Source organism: Balaenoptera acutorostrata, chromosome 3 (assembly GCF_949987535.1).
Source record: "Balaenoptera acutorostrata chromosome 3, mBalAcu1.1, whole genome shotgun sequence".
Taxonomy (NCBI): domain Eukaryota; kingdom Metazoa; phylum Chordata; class Mammalia; order Artiodactyla; family Balaenopteridae; genus Balaenoptera; species Balaenoptera acutorostrata.
In genome coordinates this window covers 147,540,495-147,568,101 of record NC_080066.1, presented here as the reverse complement: position 1 = coordinate 147,568,101, position 27,607 = coordinate 147,540,495, and the positions used below count along the sequence as shown (strand labels likewise).

The 27,607-nt window shown below is 44.3% G+C and overlaps 1 protein-coding gene across 4 annotated transcripts in view; it reads right to left on the bottom strand.

Moving 5' to 3' along the window:
• The window catches only part of RAD51B (RAD51 paralog B), a 752,909-nt gene that overhangs the window by 117,521 nt on the left and 607,781 nt on the right, over positions 1-27,607 (bottom strand). For 2 of the 4 annotated variants that reach the window (XM_057544527.1, XM_057544526.1), the window contains exon 10: positions 21,172-21,250. In XM_057544527.1, the coding sequence (XP_057400510.1) occupies positions 21,172-21,250 (79 nt within the window). Of the gene's footprint in view, positions 1-8,957; positions 11,213-17,681; positions 17,769-21,171; positions 21,251-27,607 lie in introns of those variants that run through there. The other 2 variants (XM_057544525.1, XM_007184345.2) reach the window with 2 other exon arrangements.

Here is a 27,607-nt window from a genome sequence, read left to right as displayed (position 1 = left end):
GAACTCTATATATAGCATACTTTTTCTTTCCTTATTAAGTTGAGAGCTTTCACCTTTTCGCTCGAAGGAAGCAATTTACGGCTCCTCTTTGGCCCATCCGAATTGCCAGCATCACTATTCTTCCACTTTGGGGCCATTATTAAGTAAAATAAGGGTCACATGAACACAAGCACGGTGATACAGTCAATCTGATAACCCCGAAGGTTACTAAGAGACTAATGGGCAGGTAGCGTATACAGCATAGATACGCTGGACAAAGGGATGATTCACGTCCAAGGCCGGATGGAGACGGACAGTGCAAGTTTTCATCACGCTACTCAGAGTGGCATGCAATTTAAAACTTATGAACTGTTTATTTCTGGAATTTTCCTTTTAATATTTTCTGGCCATGGTTGACCGTGGGTAGCTGAAACCATAGAACGTGAAACCACGGATAAGGGGGGACTACTGTATCTTGCTTTTCAAAATTAGTATTTTACTTAAGTTACACATTGAAAAAACCCAGTTTTCCCATAGGCTTTCAAGTTTACCTTACAAATCTTACTTTATTCTCTTAGAAATCGTAGATGCACAATAAAAGCCTGTGGGTGATGTCCTCACATTTCAAAGATCCTTTCTTGCCTGATGCCTCAACAATGCACCCAACATATTCCACCTAGTACATCCCACTTCGTACATCCTGCAGTAAATCACACCAGAAAGGAAGAGAGGGACCTGCTGGCAGCCTGGGGTGAAGGTGTCACTGGGCCAGATGGGACCGATGATGGGGGGTGGGGTCGGGGGGTGCTAGGGGGTCCAGGCCCAGAGGGCCGACTTCCCGCCAGGCCCTGTGCTGCTGAGCAGGGCACCACAGGCAGGAGATTCAAGAGGCAACTGAATGAAGGAAGAACAGGGAAATGTTTTCCCTTTGCCTATTCCCTGTCTCCCTTCTTATCCTGAGTCTGGAGAAATATTTGTGAGGGAAGAGGGGCAGGCTGATTTTGCTTCTACCATGTCGATTAACAGAGGCTCACAGGGCAACTTTGCAGCCAAGGGCCCTCCGGTCCCTCTCGCTTTCAGTCTACCAACCGCCTCCATAGTCTATCTGGGTTCCTCTACCTCTTCTCCTCGCCCCTCTGCCTCTCAGGACTCCAGTCCTCCCCTCCCTCTTCCTCCCCTCCCCTCCATTCTTTGGGCCTCTGAGCTCTCAGCACCTCCCCCCTCCACGTTTCCCTCCAAACCCCACGCTCTTTGTTGCTGAATTCAAGGTTCTCAATACAGTAAAGCTTTGATGATTTGCCTCAACTGAGGAGGAATGTCAGCTTAAATTAATGAAGGGTCTGAATAATAGAATTTTAAAGCAAAGTTCAGTTGCTTTCACGTTGTAAGGCATCCTTTCCAGGGTAGAAGCCTTTGCATTTACATGCAGTAAGAGCTAGCGCTGAGAAATGGGGCAATATGTCTTAGACACCCTTTTAAATGCTTCAACAGAAAAGAGCCCTTTATAATTGGCATATACTTTCTTTGACTCTGAGTGTTTCTGCTCCTCAAACCTTTCATTTTTAGTGACCAACGTTTCTTTTTATTACCGTGATTTTACTGGGCTTCTCACAGATCCACAGTTTCATTTCCTGAATTCTTTATGACAGAGACATTTCCACGTTGAAAGTCTCTTTAGACATTCTTAATTTTCAATTACACGAGCAATATATGAATATGTTCATGTATAAAACCTTAAAAATAACAAAAAAATAATAAAACCTTAAAATAACGGTAAATGCAAACCTTATAAATAATAAAATAATTTCTGTGTTTCAGCTTATAATGCCACTTTCCTTACGTTGGTGCTAATGTATCATCTATAACAAGCTATCCCACACAAAACCCCCTTCTTTGGGGCCCTATCTAAAAGGGAACCACCTACATCTGACTGGGTCTTACTTGCCCTATTTCCTTACTGCCTCTCTGCCACATTCCATTCCCACGTCTCTGCCAAGAATACTCACCAAGATGAATGTTAACAATTATTAAATCTAGATAAGGGTACTTGGGTGTTCATGATACTGTTTCCTCAACTCTTCTGAATGTTTAAAAATTTCATAAGAAAATAAGAAAAACTCACCAAATTCTAAGAACAGCAATACGGCCAAGTGACCCTTGGAAGAAAAGAGGACCAGTTCTAGTCGTCACTGTCTTCCTTCTTCTAGGGATTCCCATGCCTGCATTGGGCAAGGCTGAGCCTCATTTATAGGTATAGTAACAAAGGTAATGCATGGTGTATTTCTTAGCAATGTGCACACTTTTGTAAGCCCTTTCATGCATATTCCTTTCCTTTGGGGTATAGGTAAGGCAAATGTTGTCCCCATTTTACAGATGAGGCAACCAAGAGGTTTCGTGATACTGCCAAATAGTACTGGCTCACTTATTACTTTCTTACTAGGCAGCAGGCATTCTTCTAGGCATCGACGTGTATTAACTAATTTCGTCCTTATAACAACCCTGAGTTACATGTATAACTTTCCCAAGATTACAAATTTAGTAAGTAGTGGGCTGGAATATGAACCTGGCAATGTACTCATGACCCTGAGTTCTTAAACACCTACAACCTCATGTGATGACATTACAGATGTCTTTCTAGTATTCCAAGAGTGGAAATCTGGCAGCCTCCAGGGTTCATTCAGACTGTAAATGTGCTTATTTGGCCTCCACAGTATTTTATAATTGTTGAATTAGTTTCCATAATTTAAAGATTTATTTAAAGAAAAATTTCATCTGAAAATCCAGATTTCTGGCTTCCCTTGAAAAATCAGTTCTGGCGACGCTAGGCTGGCATCCCACATAGTAACAATGGGCTGGAGCTGGGTATGTGCTGCCCCTTTGGACAGGGCATACTCTTTCCACGTTGGCACAGTCCCAACTACTCCCAATTATTGCACCTGGCCTCTTTTCGCAACTCTGTTACCTGTTTAGCATGAGCATTTGAGTTTGCAACCCCTCCCTGTAAAAAACTACAACTCCAAAGAAGTGTAAGTTAATATGTGCCCTGGTGCTATCAACACACTACCTAAGTCATTTATTCATCCATCTGTCTATCCATCCAACCATCCCTTCATGGATCTATCCATCCGTCTTTTTACTCTGTCTCAGGTGCCCCAACCTAGCTTGGCCATTCTCAAACTGACAGCACAGAGTCACACCTGCCATTTCTTGACCAATATCTACTTTTCTCTCACTCAGTATTAGAAGGGTAGCATCAGAGGAGGGAAGATGATCTGTTGAGGGAAACAGCATTATGGCAGGTGTTATGGACTGAATTGTATCCCCACCCCCAAATTCATATGTTGAAGCCCTTATCCCCACTATGACGATATATGGAGATAGGGCCTTTAAAAGGAAGTAATTAAGGTTAAAGGAGGTCAGAAGAGCAGGACCCTCATCCAATAAGACTGGTGTCCTTACAAGAAGAGGAAGAGACACTAGGAGTGCACACAAAGGAAAGGCCATGTGAAGACACAGCGAGAAGGCATCCATCTGCAAACCAAGGACAGAGGTCTCAGGAGAAACCAAAGCTGCCGGCACCTTGATCTTGGACTTCTATCTTCCAGAACTGGGAGGAAATAAATTTCTGTTGTTTAAGCTCTTCTATGGTATTCTGTTATGGTAGCTTTAGCAGATGCATAGAGCAGGGGATTGTTTTCCATGTGGCCCCTGCCCACCCTTTCCACCTCCCCAGCCCCTGGCCCATTTCCTTGGCACAGGTAATCACCTAACACCTAAGGACATCTGGATTAGTTACTAAGAGAAGTGGCCAGCAATCCCAGTTAAGAAGGCCTATTATTTCTCCAGGGGTGTGAACCCCACCAACAGACAGGCTGGGAGGGTAGGGAAAGGGCTGGGAAGACGCCACTAAAGAATTCTACCAGTGGGATGTACTCAGGACATTTTGTAAACCTGAAATGTGGGAGATGTTGCCTGACATTCACAGCATAAGGAGCCTTTGGAGCTGAGATGTGGGCATGAAAAGTACTAGCAAAACTCAAGTTGGCTCAAGGAACATTAAGAGTTACTGGTCCATCCAGTTAGGTGCTTGAATTTAGCAAGCTGTTTTTGTCTGGAGAGTCTGAGTTCAGGTTAAACAGACTGATTGTCAGAATAATTACTGCAGAATTGGCTTCATCTTAAGCCTTCCTATGGGTTTCCTCCAGGTGTTCTAGTTAGAGAGGCTTATGTTATTAACACAAAGATAGGTGGTTGCTGATTAAGCCCAGAGGGGCCTAGAGAACTGGGAGAAAGCCAGACTGGCTTCTGCTCCATCTTTGCATCAACTTTCAAGCTATTAGAGTGGTAATGACTGTGGAAGGGGGATGGTTGCGTTGGAGAGAGAGGTTGGACAAACCCCAGATTGGTTCTCAGATCCCAGGGGACAGCCAATGGCAATAGGCTTCAACCCCAGACCGTAAATGAAATGAGCAGAGATCTGGAAGTGATCCAGAGGAACTGGCTCTAGAATCCCACAGCAGCAGGTTTAGAAGCACCATTGGAACCACCTTCTCTGCCATCTTAGGTTCCTAGGGAAACTCGGTAATTTTAGTCAGTAGATAAAAGTGTCAGTCATAGGACAAGGTTTGACCAATGATTTAATCAACAGTGACACACTCAGAGCTCAGGAAAGGGCAGGAAAATACAGGGTTGTTTAGATTTCCTTTTAATGAATTTCTAGCCTCATGTCCACTGAGAGGAATATGGAAATACTGAAATTTGAATGTAGATGGATTGGGTCGGGTTTTTACCACCATCTGATGAGGTATACAGGCAATGGTCTTTGATGAATAAAAGGCAAAGCTCAGTATCACAATTCAATTCTCCTCCTAGTTCTCTCGTTGATGTGTGAATTCAGACAAAGCACAATTTCTCTGACTCCGTTGAAATAGGGCAACACCACACGTGACCGGTCCTCCAAAACCATCACGAAGATTTATGAAATCTGCCAATGAAGAGCTTTGTGCATCTTGGGAGGACACTACTGGCAAAGACCTTATCTAAACAGAGTCCTTCACTTGTGTTCTAAACCTTAGTTTGAAAGTAAATTGTTTGGCACTTATTATTCAAGGGTCTGGGACCAAGGTTCCCTGAGGCCTGAGGATGGGGGCCGGGGAAAGGCAAGGGTCTGAGATGGGGACTAGGAATCCCCACAGGGGTCAGAAAAAGGTCTGGGGGATTAGCGGAGCCAGAATACGTTCCCTCTCTGCTAGGTCAGGGTTCCTCAGCGGAACTTTCCCTTGCTTCTGCTGATGTCTGGTTTTGGGGAGAGGGAAATTGCTGCAAAGATTGGGAGAAAGAGCAAAGGGACTTGGTCCTGGTGGGAATGAGATTTTCTTTAGCTATGAAAGGGTTTTATTTCCATTCCTCCTTCCATATCACACCTTCCCCAGTCTTCCTTCTATTCTCAAATACATGTTAAGACCTCTTCCTTCCCACTCACTAGTCATACACCTCCATGAGTGGGTACTTTTTTTTTTTTAATTATTTAATTTGGTTGCGCCGCGTCTCAGTTGCAGCAGGCGTGCTCCTTAGCTGTGGCTCGCGGGCTCCCCAGCTGCAGCATGTGTGCTCCTCAGCTGCAGCCAGCAGGCTCCTTAGTTGCAGCTCGCAGGCCTTTGTTGTGGCTCACCAGCTCCTTAGTTGTGGCACGCAAACTCCCAGCCGGGGCATGCATGTGGGATCCAGCTCCCCAGCCAGAGATTGAACCCCCGCCCCCTGCATTGGAAGCATGTAGCCCCAGCCAACTGCACCACCAGGGAAGTCCCTGTGATGGCGTACTTTAACAGGACGAGAAGTAGGATACTGGAGTCAGGGGTTGAGGGATGAGCAATAATGGGGGACCAGGCTGCGACAGGGGAGATCAGGTCTACAGTGATGAGAAGGGGAGGTAGAAGCAAGAGAGTGAATGAGTATCTGTGTAGCAATCCAGTTAAGGGTACAGAGAGCACACTACAGTTCATCATCTCACCCTCTCACGGGTCCCTCTAATGCAAGCTGCCTTGCCCACATCTGCTGCTGCTTAGGCAGCCATGCTTTCGGCTCCTCCTTCAGCCCACAGCGGACTGGCTGGCTAGTGACCAATGATGTTAACTGAGACAAAACAATAAGATGAGCCTATGCCAATCATATTCTCTCTTAGGAATTCTAACTAGGAAATACCAAGGAAAAAAGCCAATGGGCTTGGAGTTGAAAGGCTGAGGTGGAGAGAGAGGAGCTCAAGAGACCAGGACGAGCCACATGCCAGCTCAAGTTTTGAATAAGCAGAACTGTAGTATGTAGGGCATGTCTGCTGGGAGAGAGAGTTGCCCTGGACAGATATGCAGAGAGAAGCAGAGTCTCTAAGGTAATGAATCCCTAGGGTTGCCTTTGCTCCTCAAGGCTCTCCAATTCCAGACCACCCGTATCCTTAACAACACCTGTCCCCTTTTACCTAAGGTAACTGAGATTTTTCTCAATGGAAAGACCCAACTATAACTAACAGTTTGAACAAGTTCTGTGTAGGTAAGTTAAAATTGAATTATTATTTGAAGACATTTTCTTTGGGGAAAATGAGTAGGCTGGTTCCCTTAGCAAACATGACCTACCACCACTGTTTATTTGGAAGCATCTTGTGTACTTGAGATTAGGTTTTAGGCAGGAAATGGTGTGACCTAATTTTTCCCTTTGTTATTCTGATGTCAAGGCAGGTAAAGACTATGTTTCAGTCCTAAAGAAAGGAGATCTTGGCGTCTACAAAGAACTGGTTTGGTCTAAGAAAGGTAAGTCCTTTCTAAGTTACTAAGATTCAGGTCTACAAATCTCACTGAGGGAAGCTTTAAAACCATGAGTTTTTACCAAGTTAAAAGGAGCAGAGAGGTGTGGCAGCCATGTTGGTTCACCAGCGAGATCTCGTGAATCATTTCTCATCTCGGATTTCAGGGCTCAGGAGGGCTAAACTGGAAGGAAAACTGAGAGCAGCTCTTGTCAATACGAGACCTCATCCATTATGTCCACAGCCTCTTGGAAATGTCCCCCAGCAAGGCTGCCATCAGCACTTGACTGAAAACACATGGAAGCAGCCCACTCAGAGCAGGAATTCATTATTGGAAGAATAATAAGGGAAAGTTTTTCTTTTTCTTCTCTTTCTGATGCTGGGAAATCTGCTTTCTGGAAAAGTCGCAGGGATTAGAGGGAATTTGAATCATGTCCGGTAACAAGGGAGGGAATGGAAGCAGAAGGGCATGTTTCCAGAAGCCATTTCACACAAAGCATGATGGTCCTGGGCAACTCAAAGTGAGCTGTTCTATCTTAGACGTATTATTGAAATCGGGCCATGGCTCCCTTTAACCCATTATCTTTTCCGAGAGTGATTAGTATCAGATAGCTTCAAGGGAAAAGCACCCAGAGTTAATTGGTTTTCCCTGGCTACTCCTCTTTTTCAAAAAGGTCACCTGTGGACTAAAATGGGCTGCAAAACTATTTGGTCTTCAACTCTCAACACTACCCTGTAAGTCTTTGATAGATGCCCAGTAATCCAAGGGAAAGGCACAAGGGGTGGATGTGAAAGAAGGAGACATTTGCCAGCTCCCTGGGTCTACAGTATGCAGCAGACATTACAAGTGTTTGCCAATCTCCAGTTCTCCTTCCATTCCAAATACAGACGAGGTTCCCAACTCCAAGGACGACATGACTGCTTGGTCATGAGAGAGGTGATGTGTGTCGTTTCTTAGAGGAGGCCCTTAATTGCCAATGCTCGACCCCCTTCTCATTCTTCCCCTCCTAATGGCAAGTGTGAAGTGCATGTTGATACTGAAACGAACTATTGAATCATCACATGGAGGACAGCCTCCCAGGAGGGTCTCTCAGACATGCACAGGCCTGGTTTTAAGTCACTGAGATTTCATGGGCTTGTTTGTTTAAGCAGCAAAACCAAGTCTGTCCTGACTTATGCCCGCTATTTATTGGTCATCTCTCCTCCCAGTTCTGTTTGGAGTTCTGGAGCACCTGTGCTGCATCTGAACCTCACCCTCATTGAAATTCTGAGAAGTAGGCAATGTGCTTTCTCTCGCACTTAGGATATTCATCTGAGAAGTGTGATGGACTGCTCCCTTCATTTGAGTAAAAGTAGCCTCTGGTGAATTCTGTAGTGGAATAAAGAAGGTCCTTTCATAGCTGTAGGACAAAAGTGATGGTGATGATATTAAAACCAAAGCTTGGGAAAAAAATGACCCTCCCAAGTGGTTCTAAGACCACGATTTTTAGGACAGAATCTGATATTTTGCACTTCCTCTTGCCTTCATTCCCCTCTCCTCCATTACCTAATCCTCATCACCCAACTCCAGAATTCTCATTTGGCAATCCTGGTTTTGCAGGACAAACTTCTACAATCCTGTCTCTGAGCAGTAACTTTGCTCACAACATACAACTAAAAGTCACTAGGCATAGAGTTAGGCAATTCTGGGTTAACCCAGAAGTGTTCACTCCATGGGCTGATACGGACCACATGCTTCTGAATCTTCACCAGGACTGCAGCACATCAACAGAGTTACTAGGATGCTAGTACAATCAGGGAGACAAAAGTTGGACTTTGCGTTATATATGTATATGTACACACACACCAAGAAATTACTTCATCGCATCCAAGTTCAGTAAAAGTCATTAACAACTCAAGATGCCTCACTAGCGTTCCATGGGTGGTACCAGTTTGGCAGATTTTCAGCTCATGAATGCCACCTGTGTCTTCTTCCGTGTGAATATTCCCTGGGGGCACCTTTCCTATGCATGTCTCCTCATTTTTAATAATGGCGAAAAGAGAAGGAGACAGTGATGGACTCTCTACCATATTCTCTTCAGTCACTTCTCCCATTGGAAGATCCAACCACCAGTATTGCTCTGATGATTCTTTTATTTGGAAAATATTCACTGAATTTCTATTACGTGTACAGTATTGTGCTGAGTACTTTAGTGAGGATGACTAAGAAAGGCTGTAATAGATACGAACAGAAATACTACAGGGGTGAGTGGGGAGAGGAAGAAGCAAGACTACCTGGGTTCAAATCCACATTCCATCACTTTCTACCAAGAGACTGAACTTTTCTTGCCTCCTTCCTCATCTGCAAAGAAGGAATGATGTGAAGTCCTACCTTGTGAACCTGTGGGGAGGATCAGATAAGCAGATGCACGCACAGTGTGTGTGAGACACACAGCAGCATTGAGTATTGGCACAATGCAAAGACAGTGCTTAGGTCCTGTCCTGGCAGCATGGTTTGTGGTGAAATGCCTTGGAGTAGGAGAGCACAGGGATTGATCTGTCAATCACTGGGGGTAAAGCACTGTCTTACTGTTTCCTGGGGTCAAAAAAAAAAAAGGCCTCAAGTAGGAAGCCATTTAATCTTTGACATCTGGGATCGAGATATGTTTTCCTCGTACCTTTCTCAGACACTCCTGAGTGCCCAGTTTAATGTGTGAACTGCTTAGCTTTTCTTTCTTGGTGGACAGTGAAAGTGCAGAGAGACTGAACTAATAGTTACGGAGAACGAAATATCTTTCTCAACTTTTGTAATAGTTCCTGGCTGTTTGAAAATAGCCAATTCATATTCAAGAATTCACAGGAAATGTACATTGAATCAGCTGCAAAAACTCAGCTTGATTTTCACAAATGTTCTATTGAAGACCACAAGCTCTCCAAAGGCACCTCACTCAGAGCGAGACAAATGACCACAGTCTGGAAACTGTATCCTCCACCTCTTCCAGGTCCATCAAAATCTTTCTCGCCCTCCAATGCCCAGCGCATTGTTTGCTCTCCAGGAATACCTTCCTTGATTCACTCCAGCTGGATAAAATGTTCCTCCTTTGGCCCTTGCAGCCTGTGGCTTGGGCGTACATCTATAATGTTAACTTTATTTTATTCTGCTTTATATTATAGTTAGGAGTACACGAGTCTTTTCCATTCCTTGTAATACACATAGCCTGTTTTTTGAGCTTTGCCTTAGCATTTCGTATGTAGTCAACAAATACTGAGTTGTTAAAGGATTTTGTCATCCAACCATTCTTCACCGATTGGGTACTTACTTTGTGCACAGCACTCTGTTGGGCATTGATAGCAGACATGAGATAGGACAAGACTTGATTCTAGCATCCAAGGCATTTAAAAACCTCTGAAGGGGAGCAGATACAAAGTGATTCTACAGAGGGCAGCTTGAGTGTCACCAACAATTTGGGTAAAAGAGGTCCCAGTGCCAAAGGCTGGGAAGATCTGATGCCTGGCTTTGAAGGGGCTGAAGCCCACAGCCTTGAAGCTTTGGTTGGAAACGTCATGGAAGAAGGAGGGGGTAGGCTGGGTGCTCTGCTAGAAACGACTGAATTATCCTATGGGTCACCAATTGATTTATTTGCTAATTGACTGGCCCAGCCTTGAGCTTTGGATCTAAAGAAATCATTTCATCCTTTATTAAATACTGCAGGAATCTCACTCTTTGTTCTGCAGGGCTCTACACAATGTACCAGTGAAACTTGAATTTACACCACAATAGGTGTACCACTAATGACCTTCCAAATGCCACTAATACCATACATGTCCCGCTTCTCAGTTGGATCCGAACCTGTCAGTGAATTCTGAGCCCATCGACCTCCCTCTGACAAAAGAGCAGACCCTCATGCCCATGCCCGCCCCCAGCCTCCCCCATCTTTCCATGATTTCATTTCTGAATCAGTTACTCTTTGGAGACCCCAATTCCTTTACACCTACTCTTTTTATTTAGTGGACAATACTTCATTCGGAAATGTTCCCTCCTGTAATTACAAACCCTGTTAGTCATCCTGCTCCTCTCCCCAGGGGGATTGTGGGCTTTAATTAATTAATGTGGTTAAACCGCTTTGAGGTGCCTGGTTGAAAGGTGCTATATAAGTGCAAATTATTATTATTATGGCTGTTGCCATCCCAAGGCAGCAAAGCCTACAGCCCCAAGCATCTAGAGACCCGAACAAAGGCCTCTTCATCTTCACCTTCCCTGCTAGGTCTGAGATGGCTGGCTCAACGGTAAGGAGCGGGGGGTGCAAATCTGTTACCATCTCAACAGCAATCAACTAATTAATCCCCATTATGTTGGCTTCCGTTTCCTTCTTCCAAGCAGCCCGGTCCTGTTTCATTTCACAAATCACGCCCCCATCAGCTCTAGACAAAGGTCATAGTGTCCCTATGGCCTCTGCTGGTCTAAAGGAAAAAAAAAAAGAGAGAGAGAGAGAGGGAGAGAAAGAATGTTTGAAAAACCGTTGCTGTCATGAAATGCACTAACTTCTCACTAGCAGTCTAAATAAACCTCTCCTACCGACGGCAGTCCTCTTACACTCATACCTGTCTATTACCCAGGGAGCCAATGGCTTTGCAAACCTGAGACACCCAGAAACTCAGCACAGGTGTGGGTTAAGGCCCCACAGCCCTGGCTTGACTACCGATAGCTACAGACAAAAGGGGAGCCTTTCCGGGCTGGGTGGGAAGAGGTCATCCAGAGAAGTGGGAGCCCCTCTTCAGCTTCCTCTACTACCCCCCAGGTTTCCCCTGAGAAAGCCAGCTGCCATCTGTAGCCAGGAAGCCCTCACAAAGACCGGGGGGCCATGATTTAGATGTTTTGTGCTACACCTAGCACACCGCAGCCCTTAACAAATGCTCGGGGCTTCCACTACGATGGGAGCCATTGAAAGCAGCCCTGTGGGGGAGACTTGGCCTCTCGAGGGGGTGCTCCTGACCAAAATGCTCCTTACAAGGTTGTGCCTCAGACCCTTTGTTAGCGGGGACGTGGGTGAGCCTCAGGGGGTCATGTCTTCATCTGCCTCCATTTATCCTCCCTATTGAAGGGCTCCTTCAGGACATTGGTCAGTCTCTGTGGGAAGTGATTTGGAGAGCAACAAAAGAACTTGGGCCCTTTGGGGGGGCCTTCAGAATTCAGTAAACATCTGGACACGGAAGGCCAGGTTCTCAAGCAGTCTAGCTGGGGAGATGTCAAAAGAGAGAAAGAGCTGTGTGTGCAACGCAAGCTTTTAGTTCTGTGGCGACATTTGTTGTCGAAAAACACAGACGCCCCTGTAGGTAGATAGGAAGATTTTTCAAAAGCTCCTCTATTTGTCAGTTTTTGTGAGTGCCGTGCACTATTTGTCAGTTCTCATGGCATGTGTGAGGAAACTGAAGTTTCACATGGCTAGGGAGAAGCATGTGATGGATCTTCTGATTCTGTATGGACTCTGAATGACCCAAGGTTGCATAAGCCTGTCCTGGGAATTGTTGTTAAGCATTTCTGTTATCCTTGAGATTTGTAAAGCACTTTTTAGTCAAGGTGATTTGTTGGCTTCTCATCATGAGCACATTTTAATTGACAAAAAAAATGAAGTACCGAGGCTAAGTGATTTACACTTCATCACATGATAAACTTCAGGATCTGAACTCTTGACTCTCAATGTTCCCTTTATTGTTGAATCAATCCATTTAGACCACATTAGTCAGCATGATTCAACATTAGTCACATGGCACTAATCAGCATTCCCCAGCGTGCCCAAATCTATCCTCAAACAGCAAAAGAAACTGGCTTCTGTCAAGAGACAATGGAATGCCGTTTTCGTCAGTATTCAGGAGCTGACATCCAGTTCAAGTACCATGTCCTCTCAGGAACCTTCCTCAGTCATCCCAGATGGAATGAGTCTATTTCCTCTATCCTTTCAAATCCCATTGTTTGAACCTTGATAATAGGTGTGGCAGTTTGCTTTTGATTGCACATTTTGTTTTTGAGCTAACTAGATTGTGAGCTACTAAAAAAAAGGGACCTTTTTTTTTTTTTTCAGCCTATCTCGTCAGAGCACCATGGTTTACAAACGATAGATGTTTGAGAAATACCTGCTTAACTGAACTCACTGAAATGGAGCTCAAGTCATATTCCAGAAAGAACTCCAAGTCCTTTTGGAAGAGGTTTTCAAAGAAAATCAACAACCTGAATTGATTTAACATCTTTTGATATTATTACCTGGGCATTTTCACAAATGCAAATTGTTAACTGTTAATTGTTAAAGATAGCTAAATGGCTTCCCAGTTCTAAAAGAGGAGCGTGGATCTAGTCTAACTACAGTCCAGGCCTTGGAATAAAGTTTTTCTCTATAACCTTATTCCAACTGACATTTTGTTCCATGGCTTTTTTGTTTGTTTGTTTTTTGGGTTTTTTTGTTTTTTTAAGTGGAGACAGGAGAAAACATTTTGGAAAAAAAATGTGTTTAGTCTATGACTTTGGAACCAAATTTATACCCTGCCTTGTGCTATAAGCACTAGTAGCTCTTGTTCAAGCATCTTTCTTGAATAGTGCACAATAGCAAAACATGTACTAAGTTTTTGCTTGACAGAGATTCTGTCTTGGGAGGCGGAACAAGATTTCTGGGTGCTGATCTTTGGTGGCATTACTGACTGTGATACTCTACTCCTCTGCTCTAGACTCTGCCAAAGAAGGTCCTGATAGCATTTTAAATATATAATATTTTTTCTTTTTTTTAAGAACAGAAAAGAGTTTTATTTGAGCCAAATTGAGTACTAGGCTGGAACCCTGCTTTCCAGATAACTCTGAGAAACTGCAATATTTATGTTGCATTTCAACATCATGCAACAAGTCCAGCCCTAGGGTCTGTACTGTTGTACGCTGGGGCCTAATCTCTGCAACTGGGTTCTTCTGAAAGAAATGTGTCACTAAATATTCATCTCCTCTTCTCTCTCATGATAATAGAACTCCCGAAATTTAGGTGGGCACATGGCCACCAAGATTAACAACTACATTTTCCAGTCTTTCTTTCCATATATTGGTAGATTGGCAGAAATAATGTGTGTAACTTCTGGTTAATATCCTTAAAGGAAGGGGGTTGCCCTTTCCTCCCACCAAATCTCTACCCCACACAACTCCTGCTACCTGGATGCAGGACATGATACTGAGCTATTTTGGACCATGACAACAAGGGCAACATCCTAGGTATGATGGAGCAACAAGCTAAGAGCCGGGGCCCCTGGACCAACATGTGGGGCCAAGCTGCCATACCAGCTCTGGACTGCATTCCTCCACAGTGCTATGTGAGAAAGCAGTCAACCTCTACCTTGTACACCACTGTTAATCTAGATTGTGGTTCCACCCAGCCAAATTTATAACCCAACTATACTTAGGAAATTTCTTGAGGGATCACTGTATCAATGTGACTGTTCCATCTTAGCTTAGAATTTCAGCATTCAAGATTCAGGATGGGCCTAGAGTATCCCAACAGAGGCTCATGAAGCCTGAGAGATAGGTTGTCACAGGGGCTGCCATGATGGAAGACAAGGGGGCCCAAATTTCATTTCCGATTTTATAAAAATCTTAGGAGCCCAGGCTGAGTACTTGGGAATGCCTACAAACCCAATTTTGAGGCAGTGAACATCACTTCACCTTTCTGGAACTCAGTTCCCTCACCTGAAAATGAAGGTGATGAATGGAACGAAAAGGTCCCTTTCTGGGAGGTGTATATAGTTAACTTTAGGAGGAGTAGAATAATTTCTGTCAGTTAATCATGTAAGTATATGCATAAAGCACATGCACTGTGCAGAAGACCCCTCTAGAAGCTATGGAAACTTACACCCCAATGGCGGAGATAAAAGAGGCAGCCATAAAGAAACACAAGAAGATTGCCCATGGAAACATGATGGTGAATTTATAATTATAGGAATTGGTACACTATCTCCAGAAGAAGTGTAAATTGGTAAACCTCTTTGGAGAACAATTTGAAAGTATATAGTAAAGATAAAAATGTGCATCCTCTGACTAGCCATTCTACTTTTTGATATATACCTAGAGAAACCCTCACACCTGCGTACCAAGAAACATGGGCAACAGGATTCATTAAGTTAACAAATAATCAAAATTTTTGTCAATAGGGGAATGGATAACATGTGGTACATTCATACAATGGATATGGATACCTCAGTTAAAATGAAAGAACATGATCTATGTGTATCAACACGGATATGTTGCAAAAACATAATGCTAAGTGAAAAAAGCAAGCTGTGGAATGATGGTATAATAAACCATTTATGAAAATTTAGGATGCACTCAAAACAAATCTGATGTTTGGATTCACATATATGTAGAAAAGTTTTTCAGAATGGGGAGAAGGATATACATCAAACCCTGGAGAGCTTTTACTTCTGTGGAGGAGTGTAGGGGAGAGAAGGAATGGACTTGGGATAGGAGCAAAGGAGTTTTGAATTTTGTAAGGTTTTATCCCTGTAATTAAAAATATCTGAAATTAGGAGTTTGGGATTAACATATACACACTGCTATATATAAAATAGATAATCAACAAGGACCTACTGTATTGTATAGGGAACTATACTCAATATCTTATAATAACCTATAATGGAAAAGAATCTGAAAAAGAATATATATGTATAACTGAATCACTCTGCTGTACACCTGAAACAACACTGTAAATCAACTACACTTCGATTAAAAAAAATCTGAAATTAGGAGTTTGGGATTAACATATACACACTGCTATATATAACATAGATAAACAACAAGGACCTACTGTATTGTATAGGGAACTATACTCAATATCTTATAATAACCTATAATGGAAAAGAATCTGAAAAAGAATATATATGTATAACTGAATCACTTTGCTGTACACCTGAAACAACACTGTAAATCAACTATACTTCGATTAAAAAAAATCTGAAAAAAAAGATACAATATTAACATCTGTTAATTCTGGATGTTAGAGTCATGGGTTTGCTTTATTATTTTCTGTAATGTTCAGTATTTAAAACATGTTTTCCACATTGAAAACAAAATCTCTCCTTTGAGGCTAACAGTGAGAGGAAAAGAAAGGACCAAGGAAAGGGTCAGTGCGGGACGATGTCATGGAGGGAGGGGATGTGAAGTGAATGTTGAAAGAGAAGGAGAGACTCTGCAGATGGGAGCCCTGCCTCTCTGGCCTGGGAAGCACCTCGTGGAGGGGCGGGCAGAAGCAGCTCAGGACAATACGACAGGCCTGCTCTGCCCTCTCCTCCGTGACCTGTGCTAGCGAGTTCACTCTGCTCCACTGAATCCCAGGGCTCTCTGCCAGGCTCCCCAAAGCATGCCAGGCTGTGCCAGGTGTGGGGGTGCTATTTACCAAGCAGACACCTCCATACCTGGATGGAAACAGACTGAGATTCTTCTGGGTCACTTTGAGTCCACTGGGCAGAAACATTTAGATGGGTTACTGATTTTAACTGAAATCTGATGAAATCAGATCGTGGTATTTGGGAAAAAGAATTTTTCAATGAATCATCCAGTTGGCTCAGTGACTAAGAAAATGGGGTGGAAGAATGTAACTCCACTTTGTGACAAAGGAACAAACAGAGGAGATTAATGCCTTTCCAACATGCTTCGAAAGGTGGTCAAATAACCACTCTTGATTTTACAAGAAAGATGAGGCACATAGCTTTCCAGCTCTTAAAAAAAATCATTGTTTCTTTGTTTTCTGGTTTATTCCGAGTCCCAATACTGGGTTATAGTATAGGGACTGGTTGGAAAAACAGAAAACTAGCTTTGTTTCTAGACTTCTCTGGACCCATCTCAGGGCGCTCTGGGCTCCCCTGAGCTTCCCTAGCCCCATCCCAAGGTTTATGCTGCTCATTCAAACCTAAACTAATAAGAATAGCACCAGAATCCAGATTCAACCTGTCTTACCTGATCTTTATTTTTTTTAAACAATATAAAAGCACATAATTCTGTCCTGTTGAGAAACTAAGCCATTGTCCTCTATCCTGTTCAAAACAACTTGGTTTTCGTTTTTCAAACGCTTCCTAGATTCCTAAGGAAAAGGAGAGTGTAGGGCAAGGGAAAAGTGAACAAGGAGGAGCCCCCCTGAGCTCACCTCTGCCTTTTCCCTGGCCAACCCCTCCTAGACCATCTCCTTCTTTGCCAAGTCGGCAGGCCTTCATTGCCTGGAGCCCCATGAAAGCCAGGATGGCTCCGGGAGACCCAGGCCCTGGGTTTTCCCTTTGCTTCCTGTAGCATCAGCAACGGCCTGGCTGCTTTCAAGTAGAGAATCTTTATTCCTGGCCTTGACAAAGAGGTCCAGGGACCCCAGCTGTGCTCTGGGTGGCACAACATTTGGGGCTTGCTGGGGAAGCAAAGGACACGACCAGAACGGATCAAGTTGGAGTTCACTGTAAACGCCCCTTTCCCTTCTACAGCCATGCGGTTCTGTGAACCCACTCCATGCAAGCCGATTCCCGAAGCCAAGTCCCGCTTTTTCCTCTCCACTAGGTCCCAGCACCCCTTAGCCTCTCTCTGGGCTGGTCAAGCCTCTAAGCTTTCCCACTCAGTGAACAGTGGGATTTCATGGTGAACTCTGGGAACAAAAGGAAAAATGGATTAAAGGGATCTTCCCCGACCCCCTCCACCTTTCCCACTTCAGTTGCACAAAATAGCTGAACTTTCCCTCTGCTGGGACCTGGCCCCTCTCAGAGTCTGAACCATCAGCAAGTTGGGGGCTGTGAGATCCCTCTCCTTTGGGGCCCAAATGTTTCCAGGGTCTGGGGCCCAAGTATTTCCAGAGTCTTGGGCCCAACCAGAAGAGGAAAGGATCCCGGACCAGTGCGAGGACAGACAAAGAAGATGCAAACAGCACGGTATTACCATGGTAATAGCCTGAGCCAGGCGGCCTCCTGAAGATGCTGGAGGGTGGGTTTTCTTTCTTTTTCTTTTCTTCTTCTTTTTTTTTTTCTTGCAAAAGGAGAATAGTTCCGCTTTCTATTTTACTACAACAATAGCATGGACCGGCTCCTTCAAGTGTTTAAAAAGCAGCCTGAGAAATCTCTATACCAAGCCCCTCAGTCTCTCCAGCCTGCCGTTTTATTGTCCCTCCCATCCCAGTGAACAAAGGGGCGGGAAGGCTGTAAGGCCCCCAGTTGTCGGCTGTTCTCAGCATCCTAATCCTTGAGAACCGGGGAGGGGAATGGCCTGTGGAGCCGGTAAATCGAATGTTGTCCTCACCTTTTATTCCCTCCCTCTGCTTCTGCACTCAGGAGCTCTTCAGGTAGTATAAAACCTCCTGGTTAGCAGGCTGGTAGGAATCTTGGGGCTTGAGAAGGGGATGAAAGGCTCCCAGCGATCATTCCCACATTCACTAACAGCCCTGCTCCCCACCCAAAAAACCAGGGTAGCCCGTTTGGATTATTCTTTACTGCCACTTCAGGCTAGCTCCATTACAAAGACGGAATGTTGAGCCACAGTGGCTGGGCTGGCAGTTTCCTGTTCAGTTGGTACCACAGGAGCTGCCCTCCCTCTTCCAGCCCTTCCCCTCTCTGTCTCTATGCCCCTCAGACATGGCTTGCATACCCCCTCCCGGAGCTGTAGGTACCAACCTCCATGCCACCTCAGGACTACTGTGCCAGAGCAACCCCTCACACAAGAAAAGTTTCTTGGCCTTGATATCTGGTACCTTTCCAAGGTTATCACCCAGGGATCAAAGGTTTCTTTGCTTTAAACCTGGGGAATGGTGCAGGTGTTTTTTTAGCTCAGTCATCTGGTAAGACTGGGGGCAAAAATAAGCTTTTATGTTCTGGTTTGTGGAGATCTCAAGGGTAGAACTCTCCTGAGCTAAGTGAATGATAAGTACACCATCTCCTTGGAGAATCAGATAAAGGTGAAGTGGGAAGGCCTTTAGAGATCACCCAGGCCGATGACTGCAATCCAAGTAAGAAAAACAGTTTGCACTGCAACCTCTGTACGTAAACTCATAATGCATGTACACACACACAATCACACAAGAAATGTTTCATGAAACAGTACAATATGTGTGTTATAATATGTTATTTTCCATTCTCTATTTCTTTTTTTTTTTTTAATACTGGTCATGATTCCTTAATTTTATTTCATGACCCACCAATGGGTTGCAAAACAGTTTGCAAAGCACTGAATCAAGGTCAACATTGTCTTTTTCAAGCCAACAAAACTAGGATGCTAGAGATTTTCTCAAGAACCTACCAGAGCTGGAATGGAGATCCAAGGTGGTCTCTCTAATACAGGAGGGATCCCCATTTTTCTGAGGATCAGAGCTCCTTTTTGTTTCCCCAAAGCCTTGGGAGCACATAGCCAGAGGGGAGGGAATGCCCAGAGGTTTGCATTAAGTGGCATTGCTGACAGGGGCAGAGGGTTCTGCCACCTCCAAAACACCTCAGAGAGGAAGGTGTCGTTTCAAAAGCAAATAGGTGAGGCTCTGAAATCTCCCAGACATTTTTATTTACTGGTTGGGATTCTTGCATCATCAGACACTTTCCTGAATGTTTCTCTTTCCTGGACACCCAGCTCCAGGTCAGCCTCCTTTAGTAATCCACTTTCTCCCGTTTTCCAGCTATTTCTAATAGTCTTTCTTTGTAGCTTCTCAACGCCTACCAATTCATTGTAGTTCCAGTTTCTAAATACTTTCCCTAAACAATTTCCTCCTTCCTGTCAAAATCATGATCTTCGCAATGAGAGTCAGAGAGGCAATTCTATGTATCTTGTTCCCACAAATATTATCCAAAAGTTATCCAAATAAGACCATGCTTTCAAATGTTATTTACCAAAATGCCGAGTGATCAAGATACAGGCACCAACCATATCAAGGCTCTCCTACAAGCCATCTGGGCAGAACTGGCCCTTTTCCTCCTGAAATTATCTTGTAATCTTCCATAGAACTTCTTGAAATCTTCATCTAAAATTGCTATTTACTAGACTTCTAATCTTTTAAGAAAAGCTCTAAAAATGAAGAGCCAAAGGGCACACTGTGCACTGGGTAAACACAAGTCCAGCTTTCTGATTGCTTATTACTTATACACCCTTAGAGAGTCTGTAACAAAGGGGCCTGCTGTTTGCTTTGCTTAATCTGGTCTTAAAATCTCTGCTTCTTTGTCAGAAAACAATATTTGCAATTGTAAAAAAAATATTTACCAAGGAACTTAGATAGCATAAGTCAAAGGCTAAGAGTCAAAGGTCAGTAGTTCTTACTCCAAATTTCCCTGGACCCGAGTCCCTGCTGTGGAGCTCAGCTGCACCAAACAAACACGCTGCTTTCTGGGTCCATTAAGAAGTGGACGTTTTAGAAGGAGAGGAAAAGGAAGGCTGCAGCATGTTCCTCAGTCAGAAGCATGAACTGTCCAGCCTGCCCCACAAAAGTCCTGCTAGATCTTTGCAATGCAATGTGTCTCCGTGGGGATATTGTAAGGACTTACCCTGTTTCACAAACTTGGGAAAAATACTCAGCTTACAAAATCCTAAAGGGCAGATATTCCTCCCGTGGACGGCAATGGCAATATGCTCCTCCGTGGTTCCGGCTAGATGGGCACCTACGCATCTCCTGCGGTAGGGCCTCCTGCCTGACAGCGGGGGACAGACGTGTATCCTGAGCACCTCTGTGGGGACCCTTCTTAATCTACAAAGCTGTCTGGGACATCTGACCCTGTGGGCTAAGTTCAGTGGGGTTTGAATTTACCCCCTCCTGTTCATTGTTTTCTGCAGACCTGCCATTGGATGCCTTTCCTAACCACCCGAGGACCCAGCATCTGGGAATGATACCCCTCAATCCACTTTTCCCCCTGTTTGTTGAATTAGTTCTAGCTTGTGGCCTTGGGGGGGCTCTACCATGAGCCAGAACTCAGGCCCGTGTCACAAAGTGCAGGTCTGCAAGGCCTGGTCCCCAGCGGGACTTGAGCACAGTGGGAGGAAATGGAGTAACCAGAAGTAGCGCTCGTGAAGCCATGACGTTCCTCCACCTGCTAAGTGAGAAGGCTCTGAGGCAGGGCTGGGCCCTCCACGCTGGTGTCAGAGACCTACCTCCTGGTCCCTCACCCCATGGAACCTGCGAAGAGGACTGGGGTGGTTGCAGTTCCTAGCCTACTCGATCTGTCCCTCATTCTTGGGTTGTCTGTTAGGAAATTCTATAGTTCTCCGTAACCTCTGTCAAAGTCTTGCCACAATTGCCAGTCTCTCTTATCTTATCAGGATAAACGTCACTGGTCAATTCATCTTGGCCTTTGATTCCGTCCCAAAGGAGCTTCTATCAGGAGCACAGCAGTAATTATCACCCCGCAATGGGCAGCACTGAGCATAATCAGACTAAAGAAATGGCTTAATCCGAGAATCTTACCTTGAAGAACCAGGCCTTCCTTCTCGATGGTGTAGACAAATGTGGTGAAGGTCGCCAGAGGGGACTTGGCAATGAGAATCTGCACAGAAAGCATATTTGCTCAGGATTAGTCAAAGGAAATAGAGATGAGCCTCTATTCATTCCTATTCCCACTTTGAAACAAAGTGGGAACATGTGACTATAAACTGTGAGGTTTATTTATTGTGAAATTATTTCAGAAACAAATGAGTATTATTCCTTCAGTCAACTGATCACCTTGGAAGGCTGTACATCAATTCCAACTGTTCTACCACTGAATGCCATGTTCTTGAACCAGCTCTAGACATAAGTTTCATTATGATATCACATGTCTAAATAGCCACCTTTCTGCCCAAAGATAAATTTAGTCTGATTGTCTAATTTCATTCATAAATTTAGCTATTTTACTAAAAAAATAAAATAAAATCTACCCCTGAAAGATAAAGATTTAACATCACTGCAAATATTCAAAATGACTTGGTAAAGGCAGAGCCATGATAGGTTGCTTTGTTGGCCCCAAATTTTCACCAAGTCTGTATTCACACCCTTAGCCATGTGACTACATTCCCTCTTACATGAGGTGTAGAGTATTTCCCATGGCCCTGGACTGTGGGTTTGTTGGCCACATGACTTGCTTTGAATAACAGATTGTGCCAATTCTTAGCCTAGGCCTCAAGAAGCCTCACATAACCCCACTTGTTCTTTTATGCTTCTGCTACTGCCAGAGAGAAATATGTTCAAGATAATCTGTTATCTCATAAGGAGAATGAGAGACACCTGACCCAGAGCTAGCCAGCCAGGCCCAGCCTAAATAGCCGACCCCCAGGAGACCCACATACACGTTGGTTAAATGCTTATGACTGTATGCATGACTCTGTGATTTTGATGATGTTGTCATGAAGTATTATTGTGGTGAGAGTTTACTGCTATATCAGCCAACATAAAATATCAAAAATATTTTGAGCAATGGCATTCTCCTAAGAACACCCACTTTAAAGGGGATGGTCATTTGGTCGTTAAAAAAATTACTATCATTAACACCCCTTATCACACTTCATATGATTCCACAGAACCTCTAAGAACTGGCAGATTATTGTATTATAACATTTCTCCTGAAGGAAGATGAATATCCACTTTCCGTTTTACAAATTAACATCATCAAAAAATAGTGATAGGTTGGCACAGAGCCACTTAGGTAATCAGGGAGGCAGGGGAGAAGGAAGAAATAATTTCAAATAACCAGAAGGCTTACATGTACTATCTCAATCTATCTCAATTCAACAAACATTTACTGACTGTCAACTATGAGAAATGGTTGAAAAGAATGGTAGAAAGACCACAGGTTGAAGTCATGGAGTTTGAATCTATGCTCTTCCATTAATCAGCTCAGTGCCTATAGTGTAACATAGTATAGAGGGGAAGTGTAACTTAGCTTTTTAGCCCAAGAGATTTCAGAAAAAAAAGTGATGCTTGCCACCTATCTTTGGGAATACATATTGACTCTTCCCTTTTTTAGACTTGAATGAGTACCCCATGCCCTTGTGCCTTTCAAACAATAAATTACCCTCTTATAAAGCAAACAACCCTCCCTAGCAGATACCTTAGGCTGTTCTGTTTTAGATGCTGTCAACCTATAAAGCTGGGATGTTCTAATCACTGCTTGACTTGTGCTGTTGTCAGGTGTCCTTCTGTCTTCTTCAATACATAAGCCCTGCAGGGAGGGCTTGGCTGCTTAATAAAATCCCGGGGCCTCAGTGAAAAAGTTTTTATCATACTCAGCCATGTGTGCAGCGTGTGTAGCTGGCTTTGGAACCCTCTGAGGGTTCACGGAAATACGTAGTTGGGTAAGAATGAGTACAGACCCATGCGGCTCCAAAAACCCTGGAACTCCACAAGACAGGTGTGTGGTATTGTGAGCCATAATCCCACTTCCTGCAAATAGCCAGATTGTTTTTTCTGGAATGTTTCCTTCATATCAGACAAGCTCGACTGTAGCTACGCCCTAATGGATACACTTTCTCCTCTCTTCACCTATCCTTGCAAGGAACGTGTTCATCAATATTTTTAAATTATTTGAGGAACGTTTAAGGTATACCTAATATGTACTAGGTGTTGGGTCCCAAATCCCACTACTGTCTGGAAGTAATTTCCATTATTTGTACCATCCACCCATCTACGCATGTACTTGTTCAACCCATAAACATTTACTGGGCAACTTCCCTTGTGCTAGGCACTGTTCTAGGTGCAGGGGACATAGCAGGGGGCAAGACAGATGAGGTCCTTGCTCTCATGGAGCTGACATTCTGGTGGCAGAAGATAATACAAGGAAGCCTTTTAGGCCTTTGGGCTTTTTTTCACTTTGACCTTCTACTCTGAGCCCTTCATTCTTGGGCACTCATTCACTCATTCAGTCCGTCCATCAGCAAACATTTACTGAGTACCTACTATGGGTCAGGAGGATTCAATTTGCACTGTGTGAATTTGCACTTTTTAAAAGACTGCCATCTGAGACACACAGATATAGAGAACAAACTAGTGGTTACCATGGGGGGTGGCGCTCAGAGGGGTGGGGGGAGGGGAGGTATAAACTATTGGGTGTAAGATAGGCTCAAGGATGTACTGTACAATAGGAAAATATAGCCAATATATGGTGGGAAATATAGCCAATATTTTGTAATAACTGTAAATGGAAAGTAAACTTTAAAAGTTGTACAAAAAATACACAAAAATTAAAAAAAAGAAAAAGAAAACAGACACACAATCATAGCGTAGACCATTAATTAAACTTCCAACATTAAGACGAACAACAACAAAAAAGACTGTCATCTGTTTCTACCTCAATTTATTTCCTAGATGTGTGTTCTGAATTCTTGATGGGATTGCACAGATCAGGGGCATTTCCTCTGATTCCATACCCTTCTATTTCATAGGGCCCAGTTCAGTGTTTTGCATGTGTGGGCTCCTAAAATGACTGATGGGCATTTTCTTCACTGTTCTTCACTTTATCCCCATGCTGTATGTGTGAAGGTTTCTCCCAGTGTACAAGCGAAAATCCAGAGGCCTAGGTACTCTAAATAAAACAAGGGGGGAGAAGTTGGCTCTTGCAGCTCACTGGCCTCCCCTTACAGACCCTCTTCCCCTTCTTTTACATCCCTCCACTCAGGTACCTATTTTGCTCTGAGCAAATAAGTTGTCAGCTGATTCTCTTCAGCTCTAAAGCATAGCTGGTTTAAACCTTCCACTGTTACCCTTCCTGGTGTTTGCATTTTAATATGAGACTCTCAGAAAAGAGGAATTGATCTAAAATGGTGGAAAGTCCTACAGGATTGGGGTGGGTGGGGGGGTCCTTCCAAGGTTCCCACAGTAATGATGATGATGGAAATAACAACCAACAGACGTTATTCCTCAGAACAACCCTTTGAGGTAGGCAGCTCATTAAGTGCCGAAGACATTAAGGCAGCTCATTAAGTGCCGAAGGATTCCAGCCCAAGCCAACTAGTTCTATAGGCTGTACTTTTAACCAGCAGGATGGTAGCCCCCGATTTGTCAAGCACAGATCAATCCACTTCCATGGGATAAGACATCAAAGAGGCAGAATACATGACACCAAATAAGGGCATTTCTTCTGCAGCATGGATATGGCCCGATTCAAGACAAAGAAGGGAACCGGACAGGACATCCATGCAGGTTGATTCAGCTGTTCACAAGCTTCCTCTGTCCTTCATGTCTGAATGTCCAAATCCTACCTACTCTTTGAACCCCATAAAAATGCTACCTCTTCCAGGGCTTCCCTGGTGGCGCAGTGGTTGAGAGTCTGCCTGCTAATGCGGGGGACACGGGTTCGAGCCCTGGTCTGGGAAGATCCCACGTGCCACGGAGCGGCTGGGCCCGTGAGCCACAATTGCTGAGCCTGCGCGCCTGGAGCCTGTGCCCCGCGACGGGAGGGGCCGCGATAGAGAGAGGCCCGCGCACCGCGATGAAGAGCGGTCCCCGCACCGCGATGAAGAGTGGCCCCCGCTTGCCGCAACTGGAGAAAGCCCTCGCACGAACCGAAGACCCAACACAACCAAAAATAAATAAATAAATAAATAAATAAGAAAATCCTTAAAAAAAAAAAAAAAAAAAAATGCTACCTCTTCCAGAAAGCATATGCCAATTTCTCCAGCCTGGGGTAATGGCTCTTGAACCCACCGCACTATCTGTACCTCCCTAATAGTGCTTACTGTTCTCTCCAGCATTTTATAGTTAACGTTACTTGAATTTACTACCGTGTATTTGAAGGCAGAGACCATCATGATCATTGCTGCTCCTCCTGGTGCTACCAACCTCCAGTATAGTGCTGTATGCATAACAGAAGCTCAATTGTGAAATACAAACAAAAAAAAAATGGTGACCCTCAGAAGCTCTGACTCATACCCATTTTGAGGACTTAACTGGCACCCCATTCCCAAAGTTGGGGCACTTAGAAGATGCCATAGAAAAGAGCAGGCGGCCCAGCCAATCACTGCCAAGATTCTCAGCTTGGGCAGGACCAAAGTCAAGTCTTTGGTTTCAGCTTGCTATAGCATCACATGTTTTTCCTGGCGTGATCCCACTTCCAAGAGGCTCAGAAAGTGGAAAAGGAGCCATAGAACAGAAAGTGCTGGGCTTAGGAACCTCAGGCCTCCTCCAGGATGGTGACACCTTCTAGGGATAGTGCCTGTGTCCTTTTAAAGTATAGGTGCGACCCTCCTCTGGAGCAACCCGGCCTAGCCCTTCACCTCCACGGGTGGTCAGGAAGGCCAGTGTGGAGAAGACGGCACAAAGATGTCAGGAACCTTGGCTACAGGCTATCCTGGAGGCTGTTTTTATAGCGTTCTGGTCCTGGCAGGGTATATGAGTTTCTGCAAAAGAGCCCTGACTTGAGGAAAAAGTGAATTTTGCCTTTGTGGCCCAGGGAAGCAGACATGAATAGGCAGCCGTGCGCTGAGGGTAAGCTGGCACTGGTTCTTCCACTTTCTCTTCTCCATATCCTGTGCCAGGCAGGCTTCCTTTAACACTGCTAATGAATCCTTCCTCTCTTTTATTTCCTTCCCCTTCCCACCCATTACCCCAAATCTCATATTGGTTGGGGGCAAAGGGCAGAGTAAAATGAGCTGGCAGAAGGAAAGTGTAAGCAGAGTTTCTTCCTGTACGGGCAGGTGGTAGGCCTGGTGTTCTTTCTGTCCCTTTCTTTCTATTTACAAAACGCAGGGCCCAAAGACAATGTAATGTGTTCAGCCAAGAAAACTGGAGTGAGAAGCAGTTGAGTTGGATAGCTCAGAAATAGGACTTTGCATCCATCCACAGTTTCCTAGCTTGCTAATTTTTTAACACTATCTCAGTCTCCCCCATGATCAGCAAGATTATGTGGCCGTTGATGAACTCACCAGCGATGCTCTTGTTGAACATGTCTAATACTTTCATCTGTATGCAAGGGTCCTGCTGAGAAGCAAAGGGAGCAGACCCACTGACTCTAAAATGTCCTTCAACAGGGACCTTATTATCTCATTTCAACTGGATGCCTGGGCTAATAAAACCCATTGCTAAGCTAACCAAACCTTTCCTCTAGCTGTGCCAAATGTCTGCGACAGAAATCCTTCATGCCAGGGATTTTCCTCCTTGTCCAAGACTTAGAAAAAGGTTGTTTTCTCAGCTGCTTTGAAGCCCAGGAAGAGAGCCAGGGAGGCAAACAAGCCAGCCAGCCTTGCATCAGATAATTCAACAGGCTTTTGATAACCTCAAGTCTTCTGTCCCTTCTCCAGGTTGAGCTGAACTCTCCAAGCCAAGGGACAGAAAGGCCGGAAATGCTCCAGACAGGAAGATCTCTGTGGCTGGAAGGAGGCCACAGGATCAGGGGGGCTTGAAGTGTACTCAGTGATCCTCAAAGGAATTCCCTAGTCATTGTGTTAAGAGAGCTGGAGGGAAAGGTGGCAGAGGTCCAGGTCCCAGTCCATATCTGGATTGTATACTGATTAGAATCGGCTCCGTCACTTGGAAAATCACTCTCCATGGAACACTGAAGCCTCAGTACCAACAGCTTTGCAAGATTATTAGGGGAGAGTAGAGAATGAGTTTAACGGTGTCTAAACTGCTTTCTCAAAATAGGGGAGCAAAATCTGTAGAAGTAATACAGTGCTGGAAAATGACAGGGTGGAAAAATGAACTGTGTTTGAGCAGGCACGAACTTATTAATTTACCTACATGTGGCCTATTTCACAACTTTTCCTACAGAAACTGGGGGCAGAAATCTGAAGCTGATTTGAATCCCTTATGAAATATAATTCCAGACCCTGGGAAGATTCTCCTAGAAAGTTTGGCCCTGAGGCTACAAGATCTTATTCCCCCCCAGAGTATCATTATGCTCTTTCATAACATCTCTCCGGGTGAAAAGATTGTT